The sequence below is a fragment of the Oryx dammah genome, unplaced genomic scaffold (genome assembly GCF_014754425.2).
Source record: "Oryx dammah isolate SB20612 unplaced genomic scaffold, SCBI_Odam_1.1 HiC_scaffold_8, whole genome shotgun sequence".
NCBI lineage: Eukaryota > Metazoa > Chordata > Mammalia > Artiodactyla > Bovidae > Oryx > Oryx dammah.
Genome location: NW_024070192.1, coordinates 44239491 through 44262772, shown reverse-complemented (window position 1 = coordinate 44262772; position 23282 = coordinate 44239491). Strand labels below are relative to the sequence as shown.

Genomic DNA, 23282 nt, shown 5'->3' with positions numbered 1-23282 from the left:
ACATGACAACCCTGACCACTCAGCTGTGATGCAATGTGGTCTGTGTTAGAAGAGAGGCTTGCGCAAAGCACTGTGAGGGCTCAGGATAAGGTTAGTTCATTCTGCCTGGGTGGGCGTGCGAAAAGGCTCACAAAGATGCCGAGGAGTTAACCTGGTGGAAGAACATTAAGAGGCAATGAAAACTTTAAAACATTTCATCTTATTTAATCCTTGCCACCATCCTGAAGAGGCTTCCCAGGTGGCTCGGTGGTAAAGAGTGTGCCTCCCCATGCCGGAGATACAGGTTTGACCTCTGAGTTAAGATCAACCAGAGAAAGAAACGGCAACCCACTCCAGTATTCTTGCCTGGGGAATCCCATGGACAGAGAAGCCTGGCGGGCTACAGTCCATGGGGTCGCAAAGAGTCGGACGTGACTTAGGGACTAAACACCACCACCACCCTGAGGAAGGTATCCTTTGGCTTCATTTTACACATGGGCTCAGAGAATCTTTCCCACTGAGTGGCAAAGGCAGAGCATTAAGCAGGACCCAGGTCCGCCTGACTCCAGCCCCCGAGCTCTCTGCCCTTCCCAGAACCTCCCTCCCGGTGAGCCCCTTCTTAGTCCCGCCCTCCAGGGCAGCCTTGCTCACAAGAATCCAGGCTCTGGCTGGCCACTCCAGCTCAGAATTTGAACAGAGAAATCTTGATGGCAACAAGCAACCTGCTGTTGCGAATTCACACAGAAGATTTCCTGAAGCCCCAGCTGGAGAGAAGCCACTCACCGGCTCTGCCATGCCCTCACTTTGCCCCGGGCTGAGCAGAGCATGCATCGAACATGCTAGTGCTGGGGCTGTGGAGGAGCCACGAGCTCGAACCTGTGGCCTGACCTTTGCTGGCGCTGCTGGGTTCCCAGCCACGCAACTCACTTCCATGACCCATCCCGTGAATCCCAAATGTCCCCAACTTCCCTGCTTAATTGAGCTCTGCCTCCCATCCTGTAAAAGGTCTGTTCCCTGGGTCCAATCTGAACAGTAGATTACTTCATCCCTAAAAGCCTCACAGCTGCTCGCTGCCATCTGTTAATCTCTGGATGAAGGCAGGTCCTCAGTCAAGAGGCAATTAAAACACCAAAGCCCGCGCATCAGAGAGCGGACATGGTACGATGGCAGGTCCTGGCTCCCTCATCACTGACGCCTCTGAATTCCAGGAGCCTGGATGTTCAAGAACTGACTGTTCACACCAGTCATTTAGTAAATGGGTGACAAGAAGAGAGGCGACTCTTTCATTCCACCAAGAGGGAAACCGCGTGGAATCTCCCAGCCTTGTGTTCATGCCTCTAGTTCATGCAGCTTCTGCTCACATCCCATCCACCCACGGTGGGTTGCTTCCTGCTCAACCCCACTGAACCCCTTTCCAATCCTGCCACTGTAGCCCCGAAACAGCACAGCAGTAACCCCAGTGAGGAGGAAGTCCTGACTCCAAGACACCAGACCACCGGGCAGGATTCATGGGCCTCCTGTCTCCAGCCCCTCCGATCACCCAGGACCACTGCCATCAGGTCTGAAGAGCTTCAGCCTTCACCCACATGCCCCATTGCTCCTGAAAGGCCTGGCCTGATCCTCCCAACATCCATTCCCCAGCTCTTCTGCCAACAACGACTTCCCACTTCCAGCCCTTCATTTCCATGGAAGTGACTCTCCTCTGAGCCCCCATGGTGGGCACTGATCAGTTTGAGTCAATCAGCACATCCCACTGACCCAATCTAGGCCAATGGAAGGAAGAAAATCCCAGGCCCCATGTGGGAGCTCCCATAAAAAGAGCTCCTCTGCTCTCCTTTGGGGTGAGGTCTGAGAGTATGTGAGGGCCGGAACAGCTGCAGCCACTTTGCTGCTGCCGTAGTCACGTCTGGAATGGCCAGGGGCTCTTCTGAGTAGTGCTGATGCTGTGGAAAACAGAACCCAGAGATAAGCAGAAATCTGGTCCGTGGTGATTCCCTTTCATCTGCTGAAGCCTGGAGTTTTTCAATGCTGAAGACCCACCAATCCAAGTAATTAGTTATCCAAAGGGGCCCTCTAAGCCATGCCCCCAAACAGGCCACTCCCAGTGGCCACTCCCCAGAGTGCTCACCAGGTTGACAAAATCCTGGTAGCGTATCTGCCCGTTGGCATGGCTGTCGGCGAGAGCCAGGAGTACCTCCCTCTTGTGTGGGTCCAGCTTGGCACTGTGGCTGTCCAGGAGGCTCCGGAACTTGCCTGTACTGATGAAGCCTGTGTTCCCAGGGTCAAACTGAGGGAGAAGCACACACAGCAGCAGGGTCAGTGGGGCGCCGTTCCCCCCCCTCTGCAGGCCCCAGGCGCTCCATCACTGCCACCACCCATGGCTTTCATCCTCAACCCTCTGCTGATACAGGACCAGAGGGTGTCTGGACTGTTCCCAAGGCCCCCAGAGGAAACATCCAAATAGGGCAGACAACCACGAACAACCCTAGAAGGCCCTGGAGACCTCTGAGATTGCCCAATCCAACCAGCTGGTGCACAGAAAAGGGGAATGGAGGCTCAGAGAGGTGACTCTCTGCCCTGCTTCTGACCCCGGACAAGTGGGAAGTGGGAATGAAAAGGCAATGAGTGGGGGAAGAAATGTGGAGCCTGGGCTGGAGGGGCTGAGCGGCCCAGGCAAGAGGGCCCGGGCAGTGGGGAGCACAGCCTGCCAGCCCCTCTCCCATGCCCAGGCCACGTGCACCCCATACACTGCACACAGCGCTCCCCAAAGACCCCATGCTCTGAACGTCTGGTTGCTGCCCTTTGCCCCTCATCTCCCTGGGAGACTCAGATTCACCCTTCCAATTCCTCAGATGTCCCGTGTCCAGCCAGCCTTCCCCCAACACACGATCTGCTTCCCTGGAACCTCCAACAGCCCTCCAGCCTCCACCCCACTATCTATTTTCAACTCCTCTCTGGACACTGGTTCCTTGAAGGTTGGCATCACAGCTTATCCCCGGGGCTCAGCACAGAGGCTGGCATAGTTTGACACTCACTGAAGATCTGTTGGGTGAATAAGTGGATGTTTGGGTGAAAAAACGGGCAGTCATTTCCCAAGGAACGGCTCAGGGGTTCCATTAGAAAAGGGACTGGGACTTCCCTGGCAGACCAGTGGTTTAAGACACTGTGTTTACACTGCAGGCGTTGCAGGTTCGATCCCTGGTGGGGGAACTAATATCCCACGTGCCACTCAGAGTGGCCAAAAGAGAAGAAAAGGAAAGAAAAGGGGCTTATTCATCTCCCTCAGAGAAGCCCGTGACCTTCAGGTCCCCCTTCCACTGCCCCTTCTCTTTCCCCACAGAACGCACCCAGTGTCCCCGGTCAGCACACACTAACTGGCTTTACAGACACCCAAAGCAGTTCCCGATCACAAACTGCCTCCCCACGTGAACTCACTGCACTTGGAGATGCTGCTGTGGGTTGCTTCAATTTTAACAGGCAAACAGGGACTTCACTGGTGGTCCAGTGGCTAAGACTGTGCTCCCGATACAGGGGGCCCCAGGTTCAATCCCTGACCAGGGAACTAGATGCTACAGGCTGCAACTAAAGAACCCACAGAATGCAACTCAGACCCAGCAGAGCCAAATAAATAAATAAAATACATATTTTTTAAAAAGCCATTTAAAAAATGAGCAAACGAACATTTCGGACATCTGAATGTGCACAACAGGGAGCCCAGAAAATCAAGCCCACTTTTCCGCCTTTCCTGGATAAAGGTCAGTGAAGACTATTTTTGGAAAGGTTGATTCTGTGTGCAGCCTCTCTAAGACAACCCAGGAGATATGACTCCTTCAATCTTCCCCAGAACTCAATGAGAGGGGACATCTCAAAGGAGGCCTATTGAAAAGTCTGCACTTGTTCCCCACCCTCCACCCAAAATAACAGATTTCAGGGATGACACTTCTTTGGGTCCCACCAAAGAGTATTGCAGGAAACTCACCTCCACCCTGCTCCAGAAAGATCTCTAGGAGCAAAAACACCTACTATTTGCTGAGTGTTTTTATGGGGCTAAATACCATTCCAAGCATCTCATGTATATGACTTATTTAACCTCCTACCGCCACCTTACGAGTACGTTGTATAATTATCTGCATATTGAAACAGGAGGGAAGGGGGCAGGGCACAGCCTTTAAGAAATTACATAGCCAAACGACATGACATAAACTTAGAACTAAATGACTGCGAGATGGCCAATGAGTCGACGTCCATATATAGACCTTGGGCCTCGCTATATACTCACTGTAACACATCAGCAAGCTAAGTGACACACCCACAGGCACCATGACCGCTCCAAGGCTGACTACCAAAGACGGAAAAGTGGATGGTGGCCCAATTCCTGGAAATCTCCAGCCCTTCCCCCAAATAGCTGGACTAATCCTCCCACACATTAGCCTGTGAAATTAGCTAGCCCATAAAAAGTAACCCCGCCCCATTTCGATGCCACTCTCGCCTTCTGAGATGGCCCACACTCTGTGGACTGCATTTTTCTCTAAATAAATCCACTTCTTACCTATCAGTTGGTCTCTCACTGAATTCTTTCTGTGATGAGACATCAAGAGCCTGAGCTTCATGAAGTCCTGAAACCAGGTGGGGGATCTCAGTTAAAAGCCTGGGTGGGTTTGAGTCCAGGGATGTGGGTTCAAGTCCTGGGATGTGGGTTCAAGTCCCACTCTGAGTTACATGGTTTCAGTCTCACAGATGAAGAAGTGAAGACTCGGAAAGATGAGCGCAGAGAGGTTAAGTGACATGCCTGCGAGCCACAGAGCCGAAGACCCCGGAATTCCAGGCCCGGACAGCCCGGTGCTACCGTCACCACTGGCTGCCGCTGCCCGTCAGCCTTCAGAGCCTGCTCTGCTGCTCAGAAGCCAAATGTAAGGATCAAAGAGGTGAGCGCAAAGCCGGGAGAGGAGGGGCTCCAGGAGCCTCCAGGGTCCACTCTAAACAGATTTTTCAAGCAGGAAAGCGCTCACACAGCAACAGCTCTGATCTCCTTACAGCTCAGACAGGAAATGATGCCTGTGGTGGCAAAGTGGCAACAGCAGCAGCTGGGGTGGGGGTCTCCCGCTCTGCCTGGGCCCTAACCCCTCCGGCAACAGGGACTCACCAGCCTGGCCCAGCCTGGTTCCCTGTGGCCCTCGTCCTGGGTGGGCTGATAGGGGTTGAGGGGGGTTTCCAAGTAGAGAGTGTTCAGAAGCAGCCCTGAATCCTGGAAACATTCACCCTTCCCCCACAGGGAGCGTCTCCTGCGTCAGCCTGGGGTGGCAGGCGGGGGTGGGGGTGGGGGGAACAATCCCTCCCCGGGGGCCCATCCAAGGCTCTCTGGAAGGATGAGGTGAAGGGGCTGGGATCAGGCAAGGGCCCCTCTCCATTCCGGCCTCAGACAAAGAACCACCTGCTCCCCTGGTCTCCCTCCCCCCACCACCCAGGGCTCCCTGCTGTCACCCTAGTGACAGGGGCTGCCCTGTGGCTCCTGCCCCCAGCCCCCAACCCCGCCCTGCCGGTTCTGCCCCCAGCATGTTACAGAGAAGGAGCTGGAAGCTGGCCGAGCTTCCCCTTCTCTGCCAAAACCCTACCTTTCATGCCAGGGCTAGACAGGCCAGACAATGCGAGGTCATGGCTACCCTAATAATGAGGCCTCAGGGATGAAGGAGGCTGACTGGGGGGAGGCAGAGAAAGGGAGGGGGCCAGCTGCCTGAGCCCCACGGGAACGGACACAGGACACCTTCCAACCACCACCCCCAACACTTCGGAAGAAAAGGGCAAGAGCACCAGCTGACAGAGGGCATGGATGGGGCAGGGGGAGCCGGGGAACAAAGGGAGGGAGTGAAGGGGAGACAGAAAGAAACACAGAGAGAGGACTCATGCAGAAGGCGGAGAGGGGTGGCACCACTGCCCGGGAGGATGCTGAGAGCTTCTAAAGGAGGCTGCAACGAACAAGGCAAAATCCCATTCTTGCCTCGGCCACGGAGCAGTTTGCGTAATTTCAGGTAATCATCTCGACCCATAATTGCCTTGGCCTCACTTATCAAGCAGAGCGAGCCTCCCCGCAGGGTGCAGTGGGCTAAAGCAAACGCAGGGCTGGGCTCTCCAGGGTCCAGGGTCGTCCGGACTCAGTGTCCAGCTCCACTTGCCTCATTCAAAGGGAGAGCAGCCGTGTGTGTTACGGAGGCTTGGCCAACCCTCCTGGACACGACTCCCACCCTGGGCCTCCTCAAGGGCAGTGATGGGGACAGGATCATACAAGCACCGTGGTTTGGAGCTTTGGGAAAGACAAACCCTCTACATGCAGTTTCCGGGGCTTCCTCAGCAGGCCAGTGGATATGACTCCTTGCAGCCAATGCAAGGGGTGGGGATCCCTGATCAGGAACTAAGATCCCACAGAACGGACGGCCAAAAACAAACACACCAACAAACGAATGCAATTTCACTTCCTTATCAATAATGTACCGAATGGGGCTCCCCGGTGGCTCAACAGTAAAGAATCTGCCTGCCAACGCAGGAGAGACAGGTTCAAACCCGGGGTTGGGAAGATCCCCTGGAGGAGGAAATGGCAACCCACTCCAGTGTTCTTGCCTCATTCAAATTCTGGGAAATCCCATGGAGAGAGGAGCATGAGGGGCTACGGCCCATGGGGTCATGAAAGAGTCAGACATGACAGAGTGAGCACACACGCAATGTACTGAGGGCCCCGAAACTGCGGGTCCTGGGTGCTCCAAGCCCAGATTCACCCACTTTGGGTGGGGCGCTCTCAGGGTGAGGTCCAGGCTGGGTGGGTTGGAGACAGCCTGACTGGGGCTGGTCTGAGGGTGGCTGGGCTGTGAACAGGCCCCAGGCAGGGGCCCCCCTGGGACTCAGAAGCCGGGAGCACCCTTGCAGCTGCCTCCTGGATAGGCCTGGGTGTGGAGGTGGGTGAAGGGGAAGCCAAACCTACATTCGGCCTGTGTGGGGGCTGCTGGGGCAGAAAGAGAGGAAAACACAGAATGAGGAGTGATCCTCCAGCAGCTCCCGCCCATCTGCCTGGGCCTTGAAAAGAGCTGCGAGACTGGGGTGGTGGGCGCTTAATCCCAGAATGCCCAGCCCCCGGCGCCTTAATCCTCTGGGTTGCCAGTTTCTCCCCTGCCTGGGGCCCCACGCATGCTCAGCCGTATGTACATCTGTATCCCTGTCTCCCACCCTGGGCCCCCTCCTGGCTCAGTTACAACCTCGGCTGTGCAAAGTGTTAGCGGTTCAGTCGTGTCAACTCTTTGCGACCCCATGGGCTGTAGCCCGCCAGGCTCCTCTGTCTCTGGAATTTTCCAGGCAAGAATACTGGAGTGGGTTGCCATAGGGGATCTTCCTAACCCAGGGATTGAACCTGCGTCTCCCGCATTGTGGGCCGATTCTTTACCATCTCAGCCACTGTGGAAAGGACTCACCACATTCTCTCTGAGGGCTCCTCCCCTCCTCTGGGGCAAGGAGCTGGGGAAGAGTTCTGGAAAGAACCCCACCCTCAGCTGCTGTGCCATCTTGGGCAAAGCATTAGCCACACTGCCTGGATTTCTCTATCCATCATGTGGGAGGAACTCTCCCCTCTTGGAGGGAAGTAAGGGGGTCTGTCCCCAGCCCTGCACACATAAACACACCGTTTGCAGATGACAGCCGGGGAAAGAGAAATTCACGACCCATACAGTGTGCGGAGCGGCTGATCTTCAGTTCTGCATCCTTGCTTGGTCAAAGGGCTGATGGGAAACTTGGGCTCGGGATGAGGCAGCTACATGGTAGGGGCAGGGGTCGGGGGGTGGGGGTTGAGGTCTGTGCTGCATGAGGGAGCTGGTGACACTGGGGAGACAGGCAGCAGATCAGGAGATTGTTAGCTCACAGTCCAGGGGAGCTGAGAAGGAACCTCAGTCGTTTTCAAGCTGCTCTGCAGAGTTCTAGGAGTTGGGGGGACCTGTGAGGCCCAGAGAGGTGAGGAAGGGTTTGCTGAACAGCCCCCTCTGCCTCCTCAGCCAGAGAGGCCCCATATGAGTTTGTTTGTTTCCAGTTTTTTGTTTCTATTAGTTGCACTGTGCAGCTTGCGAGATCTTAGTTCCCCAGCCAGGGATCAAACCTATGCCCTCTGCCTCGGGAACTTGGGAGTCTTAACCACTGAACCACCAGGGAAGTTCCTGAGTTGTCTTCTCTGTTGGCCTTCTGCAGACTCCCTGGTTGAACAGCAATGCAATAGTACCTGCATATGCAGTGCCTGCCAAGCACCAGGCGCTACCTCATGGAAACCTCAGGTCACCCTATGTCCTGGTTTGTCTGCGACAGTCCTGGTTTACACCTATTGTCTCAGCATGTTTCAGAAGGAAATGGGTGAGCAGGCAATGGAGATGACAGGATGATTTATTTATTTATTACAGCTTATTCATTTGGCTGCGTCCCGTCTTCATTGCGGCACGTGGGAACCTCACTGCTGTCTGCTGGCTCTCCAGTTGCAGGGCTGCACACCGGCTTAGTCACCCCAAGGCCTGAGGGATCTGAGTTCCTTGACCAGGGATCAAACCTGCATCCGCTGCATTGGCAGGTGGATTCTTAACCACCGGACCCCCGGGGAAGTCCCTCAGCATGTTTATTAACAGTGCCCCTTTCACTCTCAAAACGGTCCCAGGTTGGATAATAAATTATGTGGTCCCCCCATTTAAACCTTACAACCATCCTATGAGGGAGGTGCTATTTTTATCCGGGAGAAAGACGAGGCATCCAGATCAGAGCTGCCCAGGTTTGAAGAGCTGGTGACGGGGCAGGTGGCCTCACATCCAGGTGGAGGGGCCAGAGCCTACACTGTCCCAGTTTTAGATGCTGCGGCATCCTGAAGGGTTCGAGAGACCCCAATTCAGTCTTCTCATTCTTTCATTCAACAAATACTTGCCGAGGATCAACTATGTGTTGGGCATCATGCTTGTATTATGGACAGGGAAACAGGTGCAGAGAGCAAAAGGAACTAGTTCAAGGTCACAGAGCAAGTCAGTGGTCAAGATGGAAGTAGTTCAGGGTTCCTCCATGGGGGCTGGCTGGTGCACCTTTGCTCTTCCTTGTTTTTCTCTGTCCTGTTCTGGCATTTGAAATATAACTGGCTCAGTGTTTCCCAGTGTGTGTTTCATGAAACACCAGGCCCAAGGTGGTGCATGTAATAAGGGTGTTGTGGTCCTATAAGTTTGGGAAATGCTCGGGACTTCCCTGGCGGTCCAATGGTTAAGACTCCATGCTTTCAAGGTGGGGGGGGGGGCACAGGTTTGCTCCCTAGTCAGGGAACTGAGGGGCTTCCCAGGTGGCGCTAGTGGTAAAGAACTTGCCTGCCAAGGCAGGAGATGGAAGAGACGCAGGCTGATCCCTGGATTGGGAAGATCCCTGGAGGAGGGCACAGCACTCCACTCCAGTATTCTTGCCTGGAGAATCCCATGGACAGAGGAGCTTAGCAGGCTACGGTCCATAGGGTTGTGAAGAGTTAGACACGACTGAAGCCATTTAGCACGCACACACACACAGGGAACTAAGAGGCCACATGCCATGCAAGGTGGCCAAGAAATAAAATTAAAAAATAAAAAATTATGGGAAACCCTTTTGGAAGGGCATGATGCCATAAAGCCATATAAACAGTTCTTCAAGATCTTATAAGTGGAGAAACCTGTCTTAATTGTTCAGTCCAGCATTTTCTAAACTTATTGGATCTTTGATCATAATATTTTTTGACAGCAACACTCCATGCAACACATTTTGGGGAAAACGCATGAATCCATAACAGAGTTGCTTTTCCCTTCTATGAAACCAGGCCCCTTTGTCGGTTTCCAATCAGCCTTTCACCCCTATCTCATGACTGGCAGGCCCTCAAGGCAGTTGACACTGTCCGATGTCCTCCAGCAAAGTTAGAAATCTCCCCGATCCTAGTCCCAGCCAGAGGGCTGAGGAGGGTGCCAGACCCTGGGAGAGAAAGAGGAAGTGATGAGCCTAATGGGCCGCTGAGCTGAGATCTGCCTGCTCAGCACCCAGGACAGCGGCGCCACTTCCCTCCCTGCCGCAGGCCGGAGAGCCCGGCCAAGCTTCAGCAGCAGCAAGGCATCGGTAAAAGAGGAAGGAACACATCTACCGGATGGCTCATATATATGTGTGATCCAGGCCCCTCTTTCCCTGGGATTCTCCAGGCAAGAATGCCCGAGATGTTTGCCATGCCCTCCTCCAGGGAATCTTCCCGACCCAGGGATGGAACACTTGTCTCTAATGTCTCTTGCACTGGTTCTTTACCACTAGCATCACCGGGGAAGCCCTACCTAGAGAGCCATCCCAGTACAGACCTCTCAGACCCAGAAGGTTAGGACCTAGAATCTAAGGGAGGCTTCCATCTCAGGCCCCACTGTCCCCTGTTTACTGAGACAAAAGGATCCCTGGGAACGGACCACACAGTGTGAGTGCTGGGGCAGGGGAGGGTGCAGAGAGCCACCCCTCCCCACTCAGGGGGTTATCACAGCTCCTCTGCTGGCTCCTTGCACCATTACCCAGCTTCTGGGCTGAGCAGAATTAACGAGGCTGCCCTGGGGTTTCGGGCTCAGCAGAGTTGTCCCGACTCAGCAGCTACAGCCCACCAGGGAACTCTGGCCCATTCATGGATATTTACAGCCCCATAAATTAGGTCCAGGCCTGCAGCTGCCGAGGTCAGGAGGCGAGGTTATGGGAGTAGCAGCTTTCCCTAGCACTTCTGCCTTGCAAATGAGGATGCTAATTCGCCCCGTAGAGAAAACCACCTCACACCATCCCCTCTGTCTTTTCCCAATAATTTCATGGTTTTGTTTTTTTCCTGGCTGCCCCATACAGCTTGTGGGATTTTAGTTCCCCGACTAGGGACTGAACCTGGGCCCTAGGCAGTGAAAGAGGAGTCCTAACCACGCTAACCATTCCTAATCAAGGAATTCTTCTGACCACTTTTATTCTCACATCAATCCTAGAGTATAAGTGTGATTACTCCCATTTAACAGATATGGAAACTGAGGCACACCAAGATGAATGATCTGCCCAGAGGCACTTCAGTGAGTAGAACAGGGTACCCCTCTGGCCTGCTTTAAAGCAGCTGAAGCTAGGAGTGGATTTATGAAGACCTCAAGTCTCCCTGGGAGAGACCAGTTTTTAAAAGCCTGGTTCCGACCTCTCCTGCCCTCCAGTCTCCCCACCTGGAGGCATGAGGGGCACTCGGCTCCCCTGAGGTCTGGCCAGGCATCCGACGGTGAGTCAACCTTCCACAATTCTAGAATTCCCAGTTATATTATTTCTGTCCTTCCAGCTGCCAGCCCAGGGCTCCATCTCTCCCAAAGGGCTTTTCCCAGAAGCTCTAGGCCAGACTCCTGAACATCACCCCCTATTAGTCGAAGAGCTGATCCCCCGGATCTGAGGCTGGCAGGCTGATTAGGAGGCTGGAACACATTCCCTCAAGCAGAGAAGCTGGGGACATCCTGGCCTGGATCCAGGCTGAGCTGCTGGACAGCTGGTCTATTTCCAGAAAACCATCCGGCCCTCTCTCTCAATACCTGGGCCGTGAGGGGAAGACGAGCTCCCAGACCCCCCACCTGCCGGCGTGCAGAAACGGCGGTCAGGTGGGCACCCAGGTGTGGGGGCCACCTCTTCCCTCCAGGCCCTGCCCGTCTCCACCCTGAAAGAGAGCCTCCTGGAGGACCCCGCTTCTCCCCTTCAGGAGCCCCCTCCCCGCAGAAGGCCTTGGAGGTGCACAGGCCCTGGGGGGGCAGCTGGGACTCAGGCTGGCCCCTTGGGTCCCAGAAGCAGACAGAACGCCTGTGCTGACTCATCCAGGCCTGGCCGTCACGGCTGCTGGGGGATTGAGGCCAAGTCGCAGCCGTAAAGGCAGGGGGGCCGTTGGCAGGGAGAGGTGGGAGTGGGTCCGAGTGGGGAGGGGGTCTTACACCTTCCCCAGCCCACCCGCTTCAGCCTAAACCCATTTCCTCCTGCTGTTTCTCTTGGAAACCACCAACGGGTCCCGCTGGATGCAGGGAGGAGGAAAGTGGGATGCAGACCTCTGACCAGGAGCAGGGGGGGCAGGATGCAGGGTCACCAGGCTCCCTCGCCTCCTGTGGCCCTCGGCCCGATGCTGAAGCCACCCAGGAGCTGTGTGTAAACGCACAAACCCCTCTGCAGAGGGTCCTCATTTGCTTTTTGTCTTGGGCTCCGCCCCCACCCCCAGGGCCTCAGTCTCCTCCTCTGTAAAGAGGGGATTGCACCACTCACCTCCCAGGGTTAAGAGAGCAAAATGAGAAGACCTGTGTGCACACAGATGCTCAGTGTTTGCTCTCTCAGAGGAATACTTTCCAACTCAAACCTGTACTGTCCTTTTAAAAAAGGTGATGGGAGACTTCCCTGGTGGTCCAGGGGTTAAGATCACGCTTCCACTGCAGATCCCTGGTTGGGGAACTAAGGTTTTGCCTGCCATGTGGGGTGGCCAAAAAAAAATAATAAAAGATATAAATAAATTTAAAAAGCTGGAGGAGGACTTCCCTGGTGGTCCAGGGGTTGAGAATCCACCTGCCAATGCAGGGGACATGAATTGGATCCCTGGTCTGAGAAGATTCCACATGCCGAGATGCAACTAAGCCCACGTGCCGCAACTATTGAGACCGATCTAGAGTCCATGTTCTGCAACGAGAGAAACCACTGCAGTGAGAAGCCCGAGCACCACGACTAGAGAAAGCCCACGCGCAGCAATGAAAACCCAGTGCAGCCATAAATAAATAAATTTTCAAAATAAATAAATAAAAAAGCTGGTGGAACAAGGCTGGCCAAGTCGTCCACAGCTCAAGACACTTATCAACTCATTTCCATAACACAAAACAGGACCCTGTGCCCAGGCTCACCAGGAACTGTCAAATGGGAACCCTGGGTAGAGGAGGCCTGCCCTGGGCTCTGATCACCTGGTGCCTGACACCTAGTTCTCGGCACAGACTATCCCACAGCCAGTGAGAGGAGGGAAAAACGCTTTGGTGTCCACCCCCCCAGCCCCCACCCCTGGCAGTCTCTATCCAAAAACTTCTCTCTGTGGAAAGTTCAGAGAGAACATGGTTTTCCAGCTCCTGACCTGAAGAAGTCAGCTTGATAAGCTGGAAGGAACCCCAGCATGGGGATCTGGACACTGATTCAAGACCTAGAACTATTACCCAAATTTTGAAAATGGTGTCAATTTCTTTAAATTCCAGTAACACGGTAACAACCACGTGTGTTTATCAGGGACTCACTACACACCGCCACATGCTGTGCACCCAGCATCTCATCCGGCCCCGAAAGAGCCCTGAGGGCAGGCAGCTGACAGATGAGAAAACTGAGGCTTGGAGACATCACCCAGCTGGCCCCTTGTCACGTAGCAAGCAAAGAGAAGCAGAACTGGGACTCAAGCCAGACTCCGTGTCCTCGCCTGTCCCTTAGTCACTTGGGGGTGCCGAGGAAGCAGCCAGACGTCTGCATGGCCCGGTGGCAGGAACACAGGTCAGAGAGAGAGAAAGCAGAGCTGGGCTCTTGTCTCAGTCTGATACTTCAGCACCAAGTGACCTCCGAAGGTCACAGACTTCTGTTTTCTCATTTGCAAAATGAGCAGACTGGACAAGATGTTTCCATTGACCTCCTGATAAGCCGAGGTCCTCAAGGTGGCCGCAGCCCCAGAGGCGCCGACCGGGGCGAGGTGGCCCACAGCCAGGGCTAGTGCCTGGAGAGGACATCAGAGCCAGAGACGGCGTGGGCAGGGGTGTAGCTGGACCTGTTCGCTCCCACACGTGTGCCTGTTCTGTCAGGCAGGCAGCCGGGCAGCACACCGCCTCAGCTCCCTCAGCCTCACTGCTCAACTGCTATCCAGTGCCTTTCTGGGAGTTAGGGATAAAAGGGTTAATGCAGCATGACTACTGGGGTCCCTGGGGGCAGGGGAGGGGAGCGCCTTTGTGGTGGAGGAGAGTCCAGACTCTAGGGACCTGGACACCACCTGATAAGGGGCTGAAGGTACAGAGCCCAAGCAAGGCAACCCCTCTCTGCTGGTTAATCCTGTGTCCCCAGGGGCGCCGCCAAGGCCCCCGAGTCTGGAGCACATGTTTTCTCTGCGGCTCCTCACTAATCCATACAGCAGTCTCATCTGCACCTCTTTTCAGCTCCCAGAACCGTCTTAAGCCAGCCAGCAGGAGCGTAAATGAGGTAGGCTTTAGGGTCAGGCTCAGAGAAGACCACAGGCTGGGGGTAAGGGGACTGGGCAGAGGAGATACTTGGGGAAAGGAAGCAGAAAACTCCTCTGAGCACACAAGTGGCTCTGTCTCCAGGAGTTGGGGCTGGGAAGGAGGTAGTCTAGAGGCAGAGACCTTCCCTATGGAGGCATGGATCTCAGAAATGACTCTGGGCTTATTCTAGCAAATTCTGATTCCCCATCAAAAAATAGCTGTCAAAGGTATACTAAGGCTTAAGACTTCATGCTTCCACTGCAGGGGGCGTGGGTTCAATCACTGGTCAGGGAACTAAGATCGCGCATGCTACTCAGCATAGCCAAAAAAAAAAAAACCAGGAAAACCCAAACAAACAAAAACACCAATCAATGTCCACTGGGTATTAGACATTATTAAGAGAGTTTCCACTTCCATTCAACTTCCACAATCATCCCTAGACTTGAAAGATTATCCTCTCCATTTTAGAGATAAATAAATTGAGGCTCAGAGCGCTAATGTCAATTGACCCCAATCACAGAGCCAGTAGGGCTTGAACCCAGGACTATTTGCCCCACATACAGGGTTTTCTCCAGCAGCCCACCCAAGCAGCCTCCTGTTGTGGTTGTAACATGTTGATAATTTTGGAGGGAGAGTCAAGATTTGTCTGCTTCCCTTCTGGGAGATTGGCAAAGCTAGGGTCTCTTCTTGGGAGACTGAAAAATGCATGCTCCCAGTGGGAAGGGGAAAACGGGAAGCATGATCAAGTTCCTTCTAATTCTCCCTTTTCCTTCTCACGTGCTTGAGCTTGGAAAGCAATTGTGCTCTGTTGACTTAACAGAACTCTGCTCCAAACCGTTTTGCTCATTAAACATTTGGAGATCTTAGAGGCACTTGTATGTGTGAATGTGGCAATGGTTTTCCAACCCCAGAAGCCTTTTATGAGTTAGCAGACTCCAGTCCTATGTCTGCCATGGACCTGCTGCTTGACCTTAGGTCCTTGAGGGTACCTCCCTGGACTCCAGGAAGGACTGGGAGACTATCAAAGCATAACCTGAAAAAGAGTAGCTTGGAGGAAACCTATGGAAGAAATGTAAAGCAATAACTAAAGGGTAACTGGGCAAAATTGTAAATATCAGGGGAATAGATCAGAAATAAAAAATAAACCCCACCACATATATTAATGAAAACTTACCAAATGATAAAACTTCTCACTATATAAAGGAAGGCTTTCTTAATAAGAGATGCTGGTATAATTGGATAGGAATTAGATCTGGAGGGAGTAAAGGGTTAGAGGATTTTTTTTTTTAATCAGAGAAAAAGAAGTAGGAAATAGAAGCACCTATTTATGAGATCCTAACGGGGCAGGAGGAGAGGGGGACGACGGAGGATGAGATGGCTGGATGGTATCATTGACTCGATGGACATGAGTTTGAGTGAACTCTGGGAGTTGGTGATGGACAGGGAGGCCTGGCGTGCTGTAATTCATGGGGTCGCAAAGAGTTGGACACGACTGAGCGACTGAACTGAATTGAACTGAATGGCAGAAAGCAAAGAGGAATTAAAGAGCCTCTTAATGAAGGTGAAAGAGGAGGGTGAAGAAGCTGTCTTAAAACTCACCATTCAATAAGCTAAGATCATGGTATCCAATCCCATCACTTCATGGCAAATAGATAGGGAAAAATGGAAACAGTGACAGACTTTATTTTCTTGGGCTCCAAAATCACTGCAGATGGTGACTGCAGCCATGAAATTAAAAGACACTTCCTCCATGGAAGAAAAGCTATGACAAAAAAAAAAAAAAAAAAGAAAAGCTATGACAAACCTAGACAGCATATTAAAAAGCAAAGACGTTACTTTGCCGACAAAGGTCCGTATAGTCAAAGCTATGGTTTTTCCAGTAGTCATGCATGGATGTGAAAGCTAAACCATAATGAAGGCTGAGCACCCAAGAATTGATGCTTTCAAACTGTGGTGCTATTTGAATCAGTTCTAATAAGGTGGATGAAACTGGAGCCTATTATACAGAGTGAAGTAAGTCAGAAAGAAAAACACCAATACAGTATATTAACGCATATATATGGAATTTAGAAAGGCGGTAATGATGACCCTATACGCAAGACCGCAAAAGAGACACAGATGTAAAGAACAGACTTTTGGACTCTGTGGGAGAAGGTGAAGGTGGGATGATTTGAGAGAATAGCATTGAAACATGTATATTATCATATGTGAAATAGACTGCCAGTCTAGGTTTAATACATGAGACAGGGTGCTCAGGGCTGGTGCACTGGGATGACCTTGAGGGATGGGATGGGGAGGGAGGTGGGAGGGGGTTCAGGATGAGGAACACATGTATACCCATGGCTGATTCATGTCAATGTATGGCAAAAACCACTACAATACTGTAAAGTAAATAGCCTCCAATTAAAATAAATTAATTAATTAAAAAAAAAAAAAAAACAACTGTGGTGCAGGAGAAGACTCTGAGAGTCCCTTGGAAAGCAAGGCGATCCAACCAGTCATCCTAAAGGAAATCAATCCTGAATATTCATTGGAAGGACTGATGCTGAAGGTAAAGCTCCAATACTTTGGCCACCTGATGTAAAGACCCAACTCACTGGAAAAGACCCTGATGCTAGGAAAGATTGAGGGCAGGAAGAGAAGGAGGTGACAGAGGATGAGATGGTAGGATGGCATCACCAACTCAATGGATGTGAGTTTGAGCAAGCTCCAGGAGATAGTGAAGGACAGGGAAGCCTGGTGTGCTGCAGTCCATGGAGTTGCAAAGAGTCAGACACAACTGAGCAACTGAACAACAAAAACAATTTATGAGATCTGAAGAGGGATGCAAAGTGTCTCAGCTCTGAAGCAACATAAGGAATCATGAAGGGAAAGCCCAATAGATTGAACTGCAGAAAAAGAAGACATTTTTACCATTATTTTACACCATAACAACAGGTTAATATTTAAGCTTTAAGATCCAGTATTTAGGAAAACCATTCCGATTCCAAGGCTATGAAAAGATCATTTCCTCAATGAAAAGTTCAAACAGGAAACAAACACCTGGAATACCTAGGGGTTGAAGTGATGATTTTCAGGCTTCCTACCAGTTATAACTTCTGGGATCCACAGGGAAACATAGGGGAAGGGATGAGGTTGGGTGGCATGTTGCACTCTTGCTTGAACAGACCAGACAAACACCCAGGATGCCAGTGGGGACCAGCTGAGTAAACCTCCATGGGGCTGGAGTCACCTGTTTTCTTCACCTCCAACTCCCCAGAAGGCATTCTGGTGGAGGGGTGTCTACATAGTATCAAAAGGCCAAGGTCATGGTTTCTATCCCTTGGCTCCAATCAGCATTATGTTGGGTGAAAGCCACTCTACATGCTGAAGAACCAGACAGTACAGAGAGACTGTTCCAAAACCATCCCTAACACTGGAAAAAGGTCCCAGCAGATCCCAGTTTGAAACCAGGTGGTCGCTGGTATCCCCTTGACCCAGGAAAGGAAGGCGGACTGACTGGGACCAGCCTCCTTATCCCATGACCTCAGAAAGGTGAATTCCAGGGCCACATTAGCTGGCAGGGATTCTGACAAGTGTCGGGAGAATCCCACCCCATTCAGCACAGGGTGACCCATCAGGGCTATTTCTGTAAGAAATTGTGGGGAGGGTGCCTGTAACCCCCAGCCAAATATTCCTTCCTGAGTGCACCAAGTTCACCATCACCAAATCCTGCTGCCTTTAAGTAGGCCCAGAGGAAGAGTCAGAGAGGATAAGACCCCCCCAGCTCTCCTGAGGCCCTTCTGAAGTTGTACGACCATTTACGAAGCCTCACACCTGCTCTGCATTCAGCCCTATCGGGGATGGTCCAAGGGGAGCTGCACAAAAGAGGCGGGAGAGATGCAGAGGCATGGGTATCTGCCAGAGGTTGCCCCCCCTCTCACGAGCAGCTCTCCTCAAACACAAAGCACCGATAGGAAGGAAGACAACAGAAACAGGCTTCTAAAGCCGTATGAGGGCTGGGGAGCAAACATAAGGCAGAACTTATAGCAAGCGAAAAAAAAACTGTCCAGTGTAAGCCTGGGGAGTTTCTTTCCTAGAAGTGTGTCTGTCCAGAATGGTTTCTGAGTGGGCCTTCCCAGAAGCAGGGTGATGAGCTCTGTGACACTTGGGATCGCCCTCCAGTGGGAAAAATTGGATTTCGTAGACCACCCATTGCTATCAGGTGCCATGCATTTTCTCTGCTCCCTCAAGTTCCAAATCCTTCCTCCTAAAAATTTCCCTCCATTCATCCAAATCGTTCCTTTTACAGTGTAAACACACAGGCAGGGACTGGCGAAGGAAATTAATCAAATGAGAGAGACACAGACAGAGGGGAAAAAAGAACGATACACTTTGTTCTAGGTTTCGATTCTAAATCTGGCAGGAGGTGTGAAGGGTTGGCAGCTTGCTGGTCGTGGCATTGGTGGCAGCAGGCGGCTCCCTCCTGCCTCAGGGCGTCAGGCCAGCAGCTGCTGTGCTCTTAGGAGCCCGAGGGGGAGTCGGTCTACCCAAGCAGGACCGGAGGGGTGGGAAGCTCCCCACATCACAGTCAGGCCTTGTGTTAAGATGATGACACCCCCAAATCTCCACTCCAGGCCCACCTTGTCTTTCAAGCTGAATTCCATGTTTTTTCTTTAAGATTTTTTTGATGCAGACCATTTTTAAAGTCTTTATTGAATTGGTTACAATGTTGCTTCTGTTTCATGTTTTGATTCTGGGGGGCCTGGAGGCATGTAGGATCTTCGCTTCCTGCCTACACTGGAAGGTGAAGTCTTCACCACTGGACGGCCAGGGAAGTCCCCTGAATTCTGTTCTCAGTCCCACTTGGCATCTGCATTTAGCTGACTCAAACTGAACTGGTCTGAAAGCAAAGTTGTCAGTTTTATGAACCCTTATTTCCCTTCTCCTCTCAGGTTCGGAACCTCGATGTCGTACACGTGGTCTGCCTCATCTATTCGGATCTGTCTTTGATCTTCATTGCACCTGCAGCATCTTTAGCTGCAGCACGGACCTCTTAGTTGTGGCATGTGGGACCTAGTTTCCCAACCAGGGATCAAACCCAGGTCCCCTCCATGGGGAGTGCAGAGTCCTAGCCACTGGACCACCAGGGAAGACCCAAATCTACATTTAGAATCTAGTAATATATGCGGTTCACCTCATCTAGTCCCGTCTAATAAGACCTTCCAATTTTTCCATCGCCAGGTCCTTCTTCCTTTCCATTCCCACTTTTCCAAGTCAAGGTGCTTGTCTCCATGCATTGCGGCAGGCACCTAGCCAGCTTCTCATCTCTACTCCACTCTCACAGAGCACCTTCCCAAAGTACCCCCTGGATCTTCTAACAAACTTGCCCAAAATACTTTGAAAGGCTTCCCCTGCATTCAACAGGATGAGGTCTGGTGCAGGCTACTTTTTCAGCTTTATCTGCCTCTCCAACCCAACACCTTTCCTCTGACCCGACCAGACTGGTGTATTAAAGTTGCACACACTTCATGGCATAATCGTCTTCGGCCCAGGGCACCATGCTCACTGTTCCCCCACACCTGGGCAGCTCGTGAAACAGGGAGGGAGAAGGAAACACACAACAGCACGCAAAAGCAGTTCCCAGCAAAGAAGAGAACCATTTCCCTGTGGAAGGTCAATTGTTGGTCTCCCTGTTCCAAAGCCAATGCGGTCACTTCCAACTCCACCTCCCACACTTCGACTTGAGGTGTTGCAAACAATCACATCCTGTTTTCCGTCTATAGCGCCCCCATCCCTGAGGCAAAATCATGAGTGGTCATCTTTCAAATAGGGCTCATATTTGAGTCACCCAGCAAGAATGGCAGAGGTCTGACCTCAGAGATGGCCGTGGATCTGTGTGGTGGAGGGAGGAAAAAAAAAGGGGCGGGGGGGATGTTCACCTAAGCCCTTCCCCCACCTCCCCAGCCCAAACGGGCTATCCCCTGGCACACAGGGAACATACATCCAGGGCTTTCAATAGGTATTATCGGATTTCTCCCCGGCATAAAGCTGGTTCCCATGAAGTGGCGTTGGGAGGAGGAGGCAGGGAAGGATCTCTTAAGGGAGCCCCCCCACCACCTCCTCCTGAAACCTGGAGAGCAGTACCATTCAGACCCAGAGCTGCCTTAGGCCACACCCCCACTCCCACGTCACCGTCTCGGGAGTGCGGAGCTGGGGAAGCCCACGCAGGCAGGGAGACTGCGGGAGGGCTGGCAGGAAGGGAGGGGGCATTTAACTGCTCACCTACCTGATCAAACAGGACTTTCCAGTGCTGGCAGAGAAGGAGCCATGCAGGAGAGGAGGAAGAGGAGAGAAAGAAAGAAACACACTTATCACCAAGGCCTCTGCAGCCCCCTGCTGTTTCTGACCCAGCCTCCCAGCTGCGGGCCCAGGCTCAGGGACCCGAGGCCAGGGACCCCTGGGAAGTTTCCCAAATGAGTCTACACCTACCAAAGGTGGGAGAACTCAGACTGGGGAGGGAGAGCATGCCTCATTCTGGGACACGCAGGAGGGGACATGAGCAGAGCAAGGATGATTCTCAACATTCCTTAAAAAAAAAAAAAAAAGCGTGCCATTCTGTCCAAGGGCCGCTAATAACTTCTGCCGCTTAGCTCCTATCTCGGTGTCTACTCCCAGGCCTGGGAATGCATGCCCGGATGCTTCTCCTGCAATTCCATCAGACCCGCGGCAGCAGTCTCCACCTACTGGGGGTCAAAGACCCCCTACCCGGAAAACACATCCGGGCATAAGCATTAAGGTTTGGCCTCTACTTGGGAGGAGGGGATTCCCGCATGCTCTGAAATCCACCCCTGTCTCTTTGCAGGCTGAGCCTAAGTGAGGAGCCCCTAAGAGTCAGCCAAAGCGATGGGACCAGAAGCAACAAAGGGGGTTTAAGCACAAGAGCCAGAGGGGATACAACCCTATTCAGACTTCCCCGCTGAGGCTGGGTAGACGGGCGGGGCGGGGCGGGCTTCACTTCCCCGGTCCCCAGCCTGAGAGGTCAGGGGCAGGGCGGAGCGTCTGCCCAGTTTTTCACCTCTGCGGAGCAGGTTAACCTGGGGAGGGAGAAGCTTAAGAAACTCCAGTTCCCAGGACTCCCCGCTGCCGGCTTTGCCCATGGCTCCCAGGACCAGAGGGAGGTGGGGGTAGACTCCGGCAGCAGATGGCAGGGAAGCCCTGTGGGGCAGCCCCTCCCTATCCTCGCCCAGGGGACCGTCGCTGGCACCGACGCGGTCTGGGACTCCTAAGCCCCCCTCTGGGAGCGAAAGCTCTCCTGGCACTCCTGTGCGTCCTCCAGCCGGGCTCGGGGCCAGGGGCTAGCTAGAATTTCGATCAGGGTCTTGGACAGGGCAGGTGCCGGGCCGGGGCTCATCAGCGAGCGGAGAAAGGGTCGCCAGGGCGGTCTGCGCCGCCGGCTTCCGGGGACTCTGCGGCGCCCGCTCCTTCCCCGGCTCCGAGAGCCCGCAGGTCGCGAGTGGGAGGGGAGGGGAGCTACTGCTGTGACGCGGCTGCCTCTGCGGGAAAACGCCGTGTCCCGGGCACTGCACCAGCCGCGGGGAGGGGGCTCGGCGGCCGGCGGGTCCCCGGCGCAGCGGCGGGCGCTGCGCTCCGCCGGGAAGCCCCGGGAGCCCGAGCAGGGGATGGCGCGCGCGCGTTTCGGGGAGACCAGTTCCCTCCGCCCCCTCCAGCCCGCGGGGACACGGCCAATCCGGGGCGCTCCCGCGTCACCTTGAAGCCTCCCAGTTACCCCGCGGGGGGCGAGTCGGGGGCAGCGGTCCCCACCGCGGCCCCCGCCCCCTAGAAAGTTTGCCCGGGCGGGGGAGGGGGCACTCACGTCCTCCGCCGGCGGCCGCTCCTCGGCCTCGGGTTCCAGCTCCTCGATGCGCTCCGCCTCGGCGCAGGCGGCCACCGCGGGGCCCGGGCTGGGGTGCTCGCCCATGCCGGGGCGGCGTCCGGGACCCGGCGCGGCTGCGGGGCTCGTCCCGGGGCGCCTGGCTAACTTTGCGCCGCGGCGGCCGCGCAGCTCTGGGCTGCCTGTGCGCGCCGCGCCGCCTCCGCCTCCGCCCCCATGGTCCCGGCCCCCGCGCCGCCGCCTCGCGACCCCGGGACGCCAGGCCCTCCGCCGCAAACTTCTCGGCGCCCGCGGCCCCGCCGGCCTCCGCCTCCACCCCGGCCCCAACGCCCGGCTCCGAGGCGAGGGCGCCCTTGGGCCGGCCCCGGCCCCGCGGCTCCCCGCGCGCTCCCTCCTCGCTTCCCGCGGCCCCGCTCTGCGCCCGAGTCTCCTCCTCCCCGCGGACTCCTCGGGGGCGGTGCGCAGGCGGGGGCGGGGCTGCTCCCGGGACCGCCGCCCCCCACCCGCCACCCCCGGGCGCCACCGCCCGGGCCAAGTCGGTCAGAGCGCCGCGGCCCGGGGAGGAGGAGGGCTGCGGCGGGCTTGGCGGGGAAGTGGCTGCATGGCCCGGGCGGGGGTGGGGCTGCGCGGGCCCGGGCCCCATCACCACCTGCCTCCAGCCCGGCCCGGGTTTGTCTCTCCGTGAGGGACCCGGTGGGGTGAGGGATGGGGGGGCGGGGTGCAGTGTCTACTTGCCGAGACCCACCGGGCTAACTTGCCTTGGAGGCAGCAGACGCGTGAAGGTGGCAGGGGCGAGGTTCTCCCTAAGTTGGCAATGTCGGGGTTAACTGGGAGTGAAATGGGAGCAGGATCCCCGCCCCCACCGCCACCCTTCCCTCACTTCGGTCTGGTCCCGGACCTAAGGAGGTCCAGGTAGGCTCAGGTAGGGAGAAATCAGGGGAGTCCCGGACCCCAAACCCTGAAATCTTGCCCTCCGCACACCCAGAGCTATGGGACAGTGTCCTGGCTTCACGGAACCAGGCTGAAAAAGGTAGGACCAGGCAAGATGGGAGGTAAAGAAACTACAGCAAGTAGGAAGCGAGTTAGAGCCAGAGGAGTAGGGGATCTTCTAAAGAAAAAAATTGGTGCTGTTTGCTTGCACCCAGGAGAAGCAGTCTCCCTTAACCAGAGGCTTTGCCTGG

The 23282-nt window shown here is 54.3% G+C and overlaps 1 protein-coding gene across 1 annotated transcript in view; it reads right to left on the bottom strand.

Moving 5' to 3' along the window:
- The window catches only part of RHBDL3 (rhomboid like 3), a 51358-nt gene extending 29170 nt beyond the window's left edge, over positions 1 to 22188 (bottom strand). Inside the window, exons 1-3 of the mRNA XM_040244013.1 lie at positions 22084 to 22188; positions 20497 to 20520; positions 2108 to 2266 (exon numbers count right to left, since the gene is read on the bottom strand). Coding sequence (XP_040099947.1) covers positions 2108 to 2266; positions 20497 to 20520; positions 22084 to 22188 — 288 coding nt within the window. The remainder of the gene's footprint in view (positions 1 to 2107; positions 2267 to 20496; positions 20521 to 22083) is intronic.
- Between the last annotated feature and the right edge of the window lie 1094 nt (positions 22189 to 23282).